A 12,931-nucleotide genomic window follows, 5' to 3' on the forward strand; every position below is an offset into this window, starting at 1 on the left:
AGTTTTAACCGGTTAACCGGTTAACCGATACTAGTGTAATCCTAATAAAAGCGTCTTGTTTATCGCTTTTCTTTCGCGAATTTAAAGGCAACTTTACGACGAACGTATAGACTATGCTTGCAATACACGGGCAATTGTTCTTAAGGTCAAAGTAATGCTTTCTTATTCGTATTCAAACCTGTTTTAAAACACCTGCCCTCTAAATAATCAACGTGTGAATTGCAATTATGACGCAGTTATTAACGTGTGAATTGCTATTATGTCGTAATCAATTGCCAGTGTGAATTGCTATTATGTCGTAATCATTAATAAACATGCTGCTTGGCTGAGGAAAACATTTAAGTTGTGTATTACACCAATATAATGTTGCAAAACTAGTTAGCCTGCGGTATTAACAATCAAGATTGATGGCGTAATCGCCGTTGTAGGGCACGATTAAAGCAACAGCGTCCCTGCGCACCCTGTCTTATTGCAAAACAACAATCAACGAACACGAACACGTGCCTTTCGTGTAAATATGACAGATTTTGATATACGTTTATGCCCTATGACGTCATAGTTCGGTTAACGACTTGAACTTTTCGTTGGCGGTTAACCGAATAGGTTCGGTTAACCGGTTAACCGTTAACTTTTCCACAGCCCTACTCACTAAGTAACATACATGGTAACTGTAATCTGGCACGAGGTGTATGAAACAGAACACCTGTGTTTAACGACTTTCATTTTCCAGCCACGCAGAATAGGGTAATATACATAGATACCAACAATACCAACTTTTACGTTCATAGGCGTCAAACTAAGGGTGTCAGGGTAGGCAGGCTTACCCTAAACTTTTAAGATGAGCATCAAATTTGTTTTAAAAAAACTGCACTTCCAACTACCCTGCCTCCCCTGCGTTTTAAAAAGTTTGGTGCCTACGCTTAAGTTCAAATTCAAACCTCTTAATTTTTTGATCCCGTCAGTTTCAAGTTTCAGTCGTAGCAAAATCGCTCTTTTCTTCTTTTTTATCGGAGGCATTTTATCGTCCTCTCCTTTGTTGCGGAAACTTTTCTTCTGCTGTTCCAACCAAGCTAACTCAGCTTCGGTTTTTTCCTGAAAATCGAAAAATATTACAACCAATATATAGTAGGGTGGGGAAAGATGGAGACACCTTTAGCACATAATATTTAAATATCCTGATAGTGTTTTAAACAATTTACAACGGTCTATAGGAGTCGTGAGGATACGGTTTTATAATCATTTAAATTTTCTTTGTTTCTACTAAATGGGACGAGAAATAGAATGAAAAGGTGTCCCATCTTCCCCTACCCTACTATATGATGATAAACTAAACAATCATTTGAAATAGTCCCCCATTCTAACTGTAAACCAGAGATTTTAAAACTTTGTTAAATCGATCTGTTTGTAGCACACCAGGTGTTTAAAATTTTTCAATTTTCCATTAAGTATGCTTAGGTGAAATTTTACAAAATAGTATTTTTTTATAAAAAGCTTAGGCATGTAACGTTTGAATTTCAAAAAAATTTAAAAATGTTTAAATTAGAATTTTTTTTTAAATTTCAAACACAACATGCCCGATCTTTTTATAATTAAATACTAATTCGTAAAATTTCCCAAATCCTAGGACTCATGGCGTACCACACCGTGTGACCTTACCCTCAAAAAATTTATTGGGGTATTGGGCCAATCCTGGCCTGAATCGTACCTATGCAAGCCACACAACGGGACCCCAGCCACATAGACTAGAATACAACGTAGCTACCACATGTAGAAACTAAGCTACTAACTTTTATAGCCTTTTCTCTCAACTTCAGCATAGCTGATCGGTGCTTGGCTCGCACCTCCTGCTCCAACCTATATTGTTGCACTGTCGAACTCATGAACTGGTTGAACCCACTGAACTCAGAATCTCCAAATAAAGAAGTTTGAGGTGTATGGCTCCCACTAATGTCTGGTTGTTATGAAGACGTAAATAATTATTACGTGTAAAAATTTACCACAAATTTTTTTTAATGATTTTTTTTTAATAATTTTTATTTAAGTTTTTTGAATAAGTTTGTTTATATATAAACTTTTTTTTTGAAATTTTTTTTTTGATAAAAAAGGTTTTTTTTCAAATAAAAAAGCACATATTTACTCTGCATAGCTTCATCTGATGATGGATCAGTATATGATGTTGATTTCACAAGATGTGGTGAAGCAAGCTTACGCTGGTGACTAAAAAAAAAACATGTTTAAACATAAATAAAGAGAGATATTTTATTGTGGGGTAAGATGGTATATTGCTAGCACTTATTTCCCATTTTTCGGATTGTTTTTTTTAACAATTAGCAACGCAAAAAAAAATGTTTTAAACAAAATTAAGAGAGATATTTTATTGTGGGGTAAGTTTTCTGTAAATATTCTTCGTTTACTACCAAGTGGGGCAAGAAAATAGAATAAAAACATATTCTATCGTACCCTACCCTACTATAATTCTCAAAAATGTCTTTGTTTACTATTAAGTGCGACGAGAAAATAGATTAAAAACACGTCCCATCTTACCCCACCCTACTATAATTCTGTAAATATTCTTTGTTTACTAGTAAGTGGGCGAAGAAAATGGAATAAAAACATCATCTATCTAATTCTGAAAATGTTATTCGTTAACTACCAAGTTGGACGAGAAAATAGAATAAAAACGAGCCACATCTTACCTAACCCTACAATAATTCTGTAAATATTCTTTGTTTACCACCAAATGAAAGGAGAAAATAGTATGAAACAGGTCCCATCTTACCCCACCCTACCAAATATAATGCAACTTACCGCCTCTGGCTTTCCGAAGGCACAATAGCTCGTCTTGATATTTCAGCTATTTCATCCTCAGTTAAACTTTCGTCGAATGTAACGCTTGTGTCGAGTGAATCATCTTTATCGTGTATTGTATCCGATGTACTGGCTGTTATATCATCGTGTATGCTGGAGGTGGATGGTTCCTTTGTTACTGATAAGCTGAAATATATGTTAGCTGTGAGAAAAACTATAAGTTTTGTTTCTACGCATTGCAGAATTTTAATGATACCATCTTAATTTTAATAAATTAAGACAGAAATATTAGCTAGGCGTAGCGACCACGCTTATTTTCTTTCAAATAAATGTAAATATGTTTTTAACTGTAAGCGTGTTTTAACAACTGTTGTTCTGTCGCTATTCGGCCTTTCGTTTAATATAAAAAATATTTCTAAATCTTTGTTACCATGATCGAAGAGACAAATAAAGTTATCAGATTATCTTATACATCACTAAATAAAAGTGAAAAACTGTACGTAATGTTTAAATCTTGAAAATAAACTTAAATACCTGATATCTTCGGAAATACTTTTACTGTCATCAGAGTACTCGTTTCGAAATGTTCGAACCGGGGATTTCCCAGCAGGTGATTTTAGTTTGATTGATAAAGAGCTGTCAGGGGAAGTCCCTTCCAATGTGCTGTCTTCACTAAAAATAAAATAGAAATAAAATAAATTAACAAAAAAATATATAGATTGAAAGACAATAAAAAGAAAATAAAACAAGGAAACATAAATAGAATGAAAGATAAATAAAAGAATTGGAAATTTAAAAAAAATAATAAAAAAAGAAATAAAAAGAAAGATAAAAAACAAAATAAAAATTAAATAAATAAACGAAAGAAATAGAAAAAAAGATAATAAACATAAAAATAGAAATAGAAAGAAAGATAATAAACAAAAGAAAACAAAAATAAAAAGTAAATAAATATACAAAAGAAAAGAAAGAAAATAAACAAACAAAACTTACGAATATAAGGCATATGAGTGCATTCGTAGTGAGGAAAGGGGTGGTACATTGGTATCATATTCACTGGAGACTGGTGGTACTATGGCATATTCACTCTCAGGTTCAGCTGATGATTCTTTCTTCTGCTAAATATAATCCATTTATTAAAATATTAATTACTAAAATATTTTCACAAAAAAAAAAATTATTGAAAAATGAAATTTAAGAAATTTTTATTAAGATCTTGACAAGCTCATAAAATTTAAAAAAAAAAGGGAAAAAGAAAAAAAAAATTAAAAAGAGTGAAAAAAATAGGTAATTAGCTTAAGATAAACTTCCGTGTGTACAGTACTCACTTCTAACGAATATTTGATCTCAGCAGCAGCTTTGGCTTCCTGGGCTAATCGATCAAGTTCTCGCTGATGTTCAAGTTGTCGGGACTATGAAAAAATTCAAAGGTTTATATAAAAAATTACTAAACAAGAAATTTGTGGCATTGACTAAGATTTTTTAAAATTTTTAAATTTGTTTTGTCAATTTTTGCTTTTCAGTATCACTGTTATATGAACAGTTAATAAAATATCATTAGGGTATCTCGTTAAAATACCAATAACATGCCCTGTTGTATACCAGAGTCTTAACTTATGAAGTCCATCACTGTGGCAAAGTGGTTAGCGCGCCTGCCTCTAACCTAGAGGTAATGGGATCAAGGCTCAATGCTGCTACCATTGTAGGCGTATTTGTCCTTAGGCAAGACAATTAGTAACAATTGCTCCAACCCAGTGGTCACTAATGGGATGCCCAAATTATCAGCCATGAATAAAAAAAAAATCCAAAAAAATAATCACTCACAAAGTAACATACATGGTAACTCAGAAGCTGACACGAGGTGTATAAACACCTGTGTTATAATAACTGTCGTTTTTTGGCCACGCGAGAATAAACCAAGTTACATTTTTATATGGCAGTTGTACAACCTGTAGTACTTGACCAATAGATACAGTTTCCTGTTGTGCTAGTGAGATTGCACCAACACATTCAGTTTGATTGATCTGGTTTATTGCCCCGTCTACAGTTTCAAATCTGTTCAGTTCTAAACACATCCGTTGCCCCAATGTTGTAGGGGAATATTTTAAACTTGTTTCGTGAGTCGTACGAGCTAGGGAACATGAAACAGTGTGAAGATTGTTGTTTATATAGTAGGATGGGGGAAGATCGGGACACCTTTAGCACAAAATATCCAAATACCCTGGTTAGGTTTTAAACCATTAACAACGGTCTATGGGAGTCTTGAGGTTACGGTTTTATAGTTATTTGAGTGTTTTTTGTTTACTACCAAATGGGACAAGAAAATAGAATGAAAAGGTGTCCCATCCTTCCCCACCCTACTATACACAGAATGAAAAAATGGTCAGATGTTTTATAAATTTGAAACTAACCTTTAGGTAGATAGTCATCTTCATTAAAAGTTGATACTGAACTGGCAACACTTTCGTCGTGGCTGGATTCCTGCTTAAGTTTATGTGACCATGTTATCAGGCTGTCAACATCACAGGGTGGGAGAGGTTCGTTCGTCGATGGCAACACTGGGTCAGGTTTTGAAGCTGGCAACACTGGGTCGCGAAGTGAAGCTGGCAACACTGGATCCCGAAGTGAAGCTGGCAACACTGGGTCGCGAAGTGAAGCTGGCAACACTGGGTCGCGGAGTGAAGCTGGCAACACTGGGTCGCGGAGTGAAGCTGGCAACACTGGGTCTTGAAGTGAAGCTGGCAACACTGGGTCGTGAAGTGAAGCTGGCAACACTGGGTCATGAAGTGAAGCTGACAACACTGGTTCATGTGATAAAACTGGTGACTCATGTAATGGAATATCATCATGCTCATGATCAAGATGAGAAGAGCGTTGCAGTTTCCTGTTCTTTTGGTTCTGGTTTTTTGCTTTATAAAAATATACGAAAGTGATATTGTTTATAAAGCAAGTTAGTAAAGAAATATAAACCCGCAAAACAAGTGTGTTATTGAAAAAAAAATGTTATTAAACTAAATAGAACAGCTTAGTACTTTAATTACACAACCTTGTTAAATTTACAATATAGTAGGATGGGGGAAGATGGGACAACTTTTCAATCTGTTTTCTCCTCCAATTTGGTAGTAAACAAAGAACTTTAAAATATTTATAAAACAGTATCCTTACGACTTCCATAGACTGTTGTTAATTGCTCAAAACAAGATCCAAGATATTTAGATATTAAAAGCTAAAGGTGTCCCATCTTCCCCCACCCTACTATATTATCAACTCAACAGAAACTTACTTTCTCTGGTAGGAGAAGCATAATGAACAAAACGACGACTGAATACATTTGCCACACTATGTTTATCACCACTGGGTATTCCCCATTTATCACCAAATCCAGGTTTGGTGTGAAAATGTTCAAATTCTGTAACATAAAAATTAACATATTTTTTTGTAGATAAAACGCTCCGAACTGTACATTTTGAGATTCAATCATGTTTTGCAGTTTTTTTTGAAAAAAATATTTATTTAGTTATTTATACATTTTAAGATTCAATCACGTGTTTTGTAGGTTTTTTGTAAAATATTCATTTAGTTAATATAATTGGTTCCTTGTACATTTTGTAAAAAAAAATCTAAAATTTAATGTCTGTTTGTTAAAAACTAAGTTTGTAAAATATTGGACTTTGAAAAGTGTTAATGGACAAGTTTCATGCCTTCAATTTTGCCCCCTAGTAATAATTAATAATTTTAGTCGGAGATTTTGACGACTATTTCTGTAATAAGTAATGCACAGAAACTTAGTCGGCCGACTAAACGGGAAAATTCACCAACTAAAATTTAATAAGCCCATTAAAAAAAATGCGGTTACCAATAGCAACCGGGACCGACTAGTATAGTCGGTAGCTTCGAATAACATCCATGGTGTAGCATGATCATCACACATATTGTTATTTATTAAATCTCAAAGGCATAACCTGATGCAACAACAATGCTTTCTTTTGGCTTTGGTAGATTTTTCTCGCTGCAGAACTCAACTTGGAGAAGATTATCCAATGGTTTGTTAAGCATTGGTTTGGATAAAATCGGGTCTGCTTCTGTGGGGAAATAAAAATAGGTTGTTAATATAATATTGATAAATTTATAATGGGATAAATAAGCTGTATGTCTATTCCCTATTAACTTGAACAAAATTGAATTACCCAATTTAAATACAGTAGCTTTACAGCATAAAAAAAATACAAAAAACAGTCTCCTACATTATATTTTTCCTAAAATTGTATGTTTTTTTTATTTTTTTCTCAGAAATTTTAGCTATATGTTATCACAGCTTTTCATATTATCCTGACTGAGTTGGATTTATAAAAATTTTCCATGAGGCCAGATATTTAGGAAGTACTGTGTTCAAGAATTATTTAAATTGCTTACACAACTATTTTCATAAAAAAACTTGTATATAGTAGGGTGGGGAAAGATGGGACACCTTTTTAATATATTTTTTTTTTCCCATTTGGTGGCAAACAAAGAACATTAAAGAATTATAAAACCGTATCCTCTCAACTCCCATAGACGGTTGTTAATTATTTAAAACACAATCAGGATATTTGGATATTATGTGCTAAAGGTGTCCCGATCTCCCCCCACCCTACTACATGCTTTTTTGCAAGTTTAAATATTTGACCTTCATGTCCAGTAAATGATGGTTGATTTTCTTGAGGTATATCTTCAAATATTGACCGACTGTTTTCTTGTGAGGAGATAGCAGTGCTGCTGGAACTATTCATACTACCAGACACTGCTGAAATTTTGAAAAAATTGACAATTTTTGATGAAAAATATAACACTAAATTTTTTGTAATTTTTTTGGAAAAAATGACTTATTTTTTTCCAATTAAATGTAAATATGTTTTTAACAGTAAGCATGTTTTAACAACTGTTGATTTGTCGCTATATCCTGTCTTTTTAAATAAAATATTTCTAAATCTTTGCTACCATTAAAACATGAAACTGACCATAGTTCGTTTCGTCTCGTTGAATGACATTAACATCGTCGTTGACATTTTCCACAAGAGGTTCAAACATTCTGTGAAATATATATTTCAAATTTAAAAAATTACCCTTATTTAAGTTATATTAAAAAAATATATAGTAGGGAGGGGGACCTTTAGCACATAATATCCAAGTATCCTGATCGTGTTTTAAACAATTCACAACGGTCTATAATAGTTATAGGCTTTTATAAATCTTTGAATGTTCTTTCTTTACTACGGAATAAGACGAGAAAAATGAGTGAAAGGTGTCCCATCTTACCCCAGCCTACTTTATACAAAATTCTTTATTGACAGATTTAGCAATATTTGTTTCATATCATTATTATTAGCAGGATTTCACCACAACAGAGCCATATACAGTATTTACTAACATGCCATGAGTAAATATACTAAAAATTTTAAATATATTTGAAGTTAGGATAATGTAGATTTATAACACAAAAAATTAATAAAACAAAATATAAATTTACAAACTTTTCATATCGTTTGTCATTATCAATTTTTTCATATGTTGTATCTTTATCATATTGAACATTTGCAGGAGGTGTTTCAACCACTGGTGACTTGTGTAATATTCTCTGTGACTGAAAAGCTATTTTGTCCTGGAGGGAGAAAATAAAAAACCATATCAAAAAATGTTTAAAAAATATTTGATAATAATGAAAATAAAATGCAGCTTGTAGGCAAGGAGGGTATAAAGGGTTTTGCCATTTATAATATATTGGACAAAGAGGACTACACCGATAAAAGAAAGCCAAAACATTAGCACGCAAAACATTTTTAGATGAGTTTTTTAAAAATATAGGCACGCAAATAACTTTTTGGACTAGTTCTATATAGGTTGCTAAAAAAATGCAGATTCTAACATTTTCTACCTGTAAAGATTTTGATTTTTCTTTGAGCGCAGCTATTCGATCAAGTTTTGATGTCAATGACGATTTATAAATGTTTAGTTCTTTATCAGCTGGATTTATTGCTTCGGATCTTTGGGAAGTATCCTTATCTTCATTTATTTTCACAACAATTGAATCATCTTCATATGGTATGTGTGATGTACCATCATTGAGGTACATGTCAAGTTTTTCAAGGAATCCTGGAACTTGTCGTGATAAAGGACTGCTGTTGTTACTAATAGAAGATTGGGGCCTGGAATGGTATATATTATACATAACATTCAATTTAAAATGATAAAAAAAATTACCTTTCAAATTTGGTGCTTGTTGTGTTTGAAATAGCAGTTAGATCCACAGAATCTGCATATGATTTTTGTGTCTTTTCTAAAAGTTAAAAAATTGTGTTTAAATTTTATTCAAGAAATAAATAAATGAAATTTGGAATAAATTTTGATATTCAAAAACACTGTGTGGTAAGACTCAGTTCAAGACATCAGCGGTGTCTAGAGAGTAGAAAACTTTGTTTGGGATGGAGGACAGAACAGAGTCACACTGGTTTTCACATCAAAGACGTTAATAAATGGCCTGGGTGTTGGGGTAATGGGTGAAATCTAATGGTCGGCCTTAATCCCAGGTCTTTGCCAATCTCGTGAGAACGAGTTCGCAAATATAGTCAGCAAATAGAGTACTGCAGGTCAAGAATCAAGACAGAATTAGGACTTGAGTTGGAATATGAATAAAGGACTTTACTATCGCGGGGACGACACTTTCGGACGTACAAGGGCGTTGGGGTAATGGGACAAATCTGGCCTAAATTCCAGGTTCCCAAGAACCTTACCAATACAGAATAGAATGAACCTCACACAAATGAAATCAAAATATTTATACATTGATAATTTCAAGTTTAAATTACCATGATGTGTTTTCCATCTTCCTTCTTTGCGTTTCTCATCCAACATTTTGAGCTGTTGAAGTTTTCGCTCTTTTGCTTCTTTTTGCTTTTTCATTGAATCCAACATTTCCTTTTTTCTCGCTAACTTTTGCCCTGCCATGTAATGCTTCACTTCATCTCTGTCGTAATGGCGGATTTTGGGAGGCTTTTGACCCGCACCTGAAAATGCGTAAATGATTTCAAAATATTGCAATGCAGAAACAATGCTTTCTTGACAAACACTCCTTGTTAATATTCCTTTTTTTATCGTCTTAAGAAGTTTTGTGCCATAAAAACACAAAAAAAACTGTAAAGTCTGTTTAAACCAATAAAAACAACAGATTTTTAGAAGGGCCAGCGTAATATTGTAAAGTTTGGTAAGTTAATAAGTATAATATTCATAAAAACCTGATTTCGTTTTATGAGCACTCAGTGTAGTTGGTTTTGGTCGTCGTTTCATTGGTTTTCTTGTTTGTTTAGTAGGGGTTAGTTGAATATCATGAAGGATACTTCTCGTTTGTTCGGATAAAATACCTACAAATATAAATATATATAATACTTATTTTAACACAAATCAATGATTTTGTTTCAAAATATCTTTTTTTAACTTCAACAACAGAGAATTGGTTGGACAGAAAAAGGCACAATAGGAAAACATGAATAAACTTGATAACATTTTATAATTTAAACTAATTTTAATATGTTTATACAAAATAAAGCTAGATATATATTTCAAATATTCAGTGGATGTTTATTATTATTACAGTGCAAAAACCACTAATGCCAAAAAATAAAATTTGAAAGATAGATTAACAAATATGTTTTTATGCCACAATGTTTTTTCTAATATGAACATCAAAAAAAGCAAATGGTTTATTATAATACTAAAGTTTAGTTTAAAAAAATATAGTTTGGTGGTAAAAAAATAAAGTTTAGTGGTAAAAAACTGAATTTGGTGGTAAAAAAATAAAGTTTAGTGGTAAAAACTAAAGTTTGGTGGTAAAAAAACTAAAGTTTGGTAGTAAAAAACTAAAGTTTGGTGGTAAAAAACTGAATTTGGTGGTAAAAAAATAAAGTTTGGTGGTAAAAAATAAAGTTTAGTCGTAAAAACTAAAGTTTGGTGGTAAAAAAATAAAGTTTAGTGGTAAAAACTAAAGTTTGGTGGTAAAAAAACCAAGTTTGATAGTAAAAAAACTAAAGTTTGGTGGTAAAAAACTGAATTTGGTGGTAAAAAAATAAAGTTTAGTGGTAAAAACTAAAGTTTGGTGGTAAAAAAACTAAAGTTTGGCGGTAAAAAACTAAAGTTTGGTGGTAAAAAACTGAATTTGGTGGTAAAAAAATAAAGTTTGGTGGTAAAAAACTGAATTTGGTGGTAAAAAATAAAGTTTAGTGGTAAAAACTAAAGTTTGGTGGTAAAAAAACTAAAGTTTGGTGTTAAAAAAACCAAGTTTGATAGTAAAAAAACTAAAGTTTGGTGGTAAAAAACTGAATTTGGTGGTTAAAAACCTAAAGTTTGGTGGGGAAATTTACCTGGTACATCTTGAGCATCTGTGACATGATGATCTTCAGTTAATTGGGAAGATCCTGACAAAGGTGGTTCTTCAGCTTAAATAAAAATATTTTAGCCTTTTTTTAATACAAATTTATTTAATTAAAGAACTAAAAATTGCCAAAACTTTAAAAATTTCTCATTAAAAAAAAAATTATTGATTTAAACAATTGATCGTAACTAATAAAACTAGCATTTTTACAAACAAAAGTTACCTGGTGGTTGGTGTAGACGTAATATAGTATCCGGTGCAAAATTTTCATTTTTCTGTGACGGAATTTGCAAGATTCGTTCAGCAATAACTTTCCCTTTTTTCCACGATGAAGGCGTCGTTGAAAACTGATTTCTTTCCAAGATTGTGGGTTTTCCTGTGAATTTTTTTTAGTTTTATGCTAAAATAAGTCAGTTAAGTTTAAAATAAAACATATTTCTATAATATGTTAAATTTATATATATATATATTATATATATACTGTATGTAGTACTGTGAGTAAGATGGGACACCTTTAGCACATAATATCCAAACATCCTGATCAGGTTTTTAACAATTAACATCGATCTATGGAAGTCGTGAGGATACATAATTATTTGAATGTACTTTATCTGCTACAAATTGGGACAAGAAAATAAAATGAAAAGGTGTCCCATCTTCCCTCACTCCACTATATTTTTTAAACAAATATAAAAAACGTATCTGAACCAAAATTGCAAAGCTGAAAACATTTTTAACCTTGGTTTATATTTAATAATGTTATTAAAACTATATATATTATATAATATTATAATATATATAACTTTTTATTGGTTTATTGAAAAACTGGAATGTTTGCATTTTTTTATCATTTTCATTTCAACCCACCAGTTTTCCTTGATTTCCTTGCTGTAGGTCGGTGATCAGTAACGTTTACTTTGGCGGATTCTTTTTTTCCTGCCAATAATACAGCGTCAATATAAATCATTGGGAGAACCACTAATGGATTACAGTTGAATAAAAAAAAAATTTCTACAAAATTATACATTTGCCAAAAAAAAACAAATTCTTAAATAACATTTGTATTCTAAATGATATATGCTAAACAGGTTTAATCTGGAAAAAAAAGATTTGCTTGTCGTTGATATACATATTATTTATATTGTTATTTATTTGCATAAAAAAGTGTAAATATAAAGTTTTTATTGTGTAAAAACAGTATATAATATAAATATAACAAAATGATTACTTTTAGTTTCATTTGATGACTTAATAGTTGACTTAATTGTCTCATCTTCGTTTAAACGGACAACGCTCCTTACTCTTGTCTTCGCTTCATTAAATCCCTGGTGAGTAATTACAATGATAACTTGGTAATTTAATATATATATACAGGGGCGCAACCAGGGGGGCTGTTTTGCTGTCATGACAGCCCCCTTTTCCGCAGACACGCACGCAGCCAGAAAGTGCTAAGACGCACACACACGCGCGTTGCATTTAATATTACATTCGTTCGCTTAAAATTGGAATAACTTTTCGTTCAATTGTTACGTCACTTGTCCTATTGTAACGTAACTATTAATTATGACGTTTCATAATATAACAATCTGGAGGAATGTGCTAACTGCACAACCAACCACGAGATCGAAACATCGTGTATGAGCGTCACATTTTTACCCTCTGCGCCGGCGTAGGAAATAAAGGAAGACGCATGTGGTAGCATACATTCAACACTAACAAACG

General features: G+C 32.1%; 1 protein-coding gene across 6 annotated transcripts in view; it reads right to left on the bottom strand.

Moving 5' to 3' along the window:
* LOC100186123 (centrosome-associated protein 350) overlaps positions 1-12,931 on the bottom strand; it is a 28,202-nt gene that overhangs the window by 12,732 nt on the left and 2,539 nt on the right. For 4 of the 6 annotated variants that reach the window (XR_003396245.1, XR_003396244.1, XR_003396241.1 and 1 more), the window contains exons 3-24: positions 12,438-12,534; positions 12,077-12,145; positions 11,433-11,585; positions 11,199-11,273; positions 10,077-10,202; positions 9,651-9,848; positions 9,046-9,121; positions 8,720-8,990; positions 8,319-8,446; positions 7,806-7,876; positions 7,475-7,591; positions 6,771-6,890; positions 6,092-6,217; positions 5,220-5,717; positions 4,758-4,939; positions 4,137-4,220; positions 3,802-3,926; positions 3,343-3,480; positions 2,809-2,994; positions 2,138-2,217; positions 1,788-1,951; positions 939-1,092 (exon numbers count right to left, since the gene is read on the bottom strand). Coding sequence is in view for 1 of the 6 variants with exons in the window: in XM_026836131.1 (XP_026691932.1) it covers positions 939-1,092; positions 1,788-1,951; positions 2,138-2,217; positions 2,809-2,994; positions 3,343-3,480; positions 3,802-3,926; positions 4,137-4,220; positions 4,758-4,939; positions 5,220-5,717; positions 6,092-6,217; positions 6,771-6,890; positions 7,475-7,591; positions 7,806-7,876; positions 8,319-8,446; positions 8,720-8,990; positions 9,046-9,121; positions 9,651-9,848; positions 10,077-10,202; positions 11,199-11,273; positions 11,433-11,585; positions 12,077-12,145; positions 12,438-12,534 (3,238 nt within the window). In the remaining 5 variants the exon portion in view is untranslated. The remainder of the gene's footprint in view (positions 1-938; positions 1,093-1,787; positions 1,952-2,137; positions 2,218-2,808; positions 2,995-3,342; positions 3,481-3,801; positions 3,927-4,136; positions 4,221-4,757; positions 4,940-5,219; positions 5,718-6,091; positions 6,218-6,770; positions 6,891-7,474; positions 7,592-7,805; positions 7,877-8,318; positions 8,447-8,719; positions 8,991-9,045; positions 9,122-9,650; positions 9,849-10,076; positions 10,203-11,198; positions 11,274-11,432; positions 11,586-12,076; positions 12,146-12,437; positions 12,535-12,931) is intronic. The other 2 variants (XR_003396242.1, XR_003396243.1) reach the window with 2 other exon arrangements.

Source organism: Ciona intestinalis, chromosome 9, assembly GCF_000224145.3.
Source record: "Ciona intestinalis chromosome 9, KH, whole genome shotgun sequence".
Taxonomy (NCBI): domain Eukaryota; kingdom Metazoa; phylum Chordata; class Ascidiacea; order Phlebobranchia; family Cionidae; genus Ciona; species Ciona intestinalis.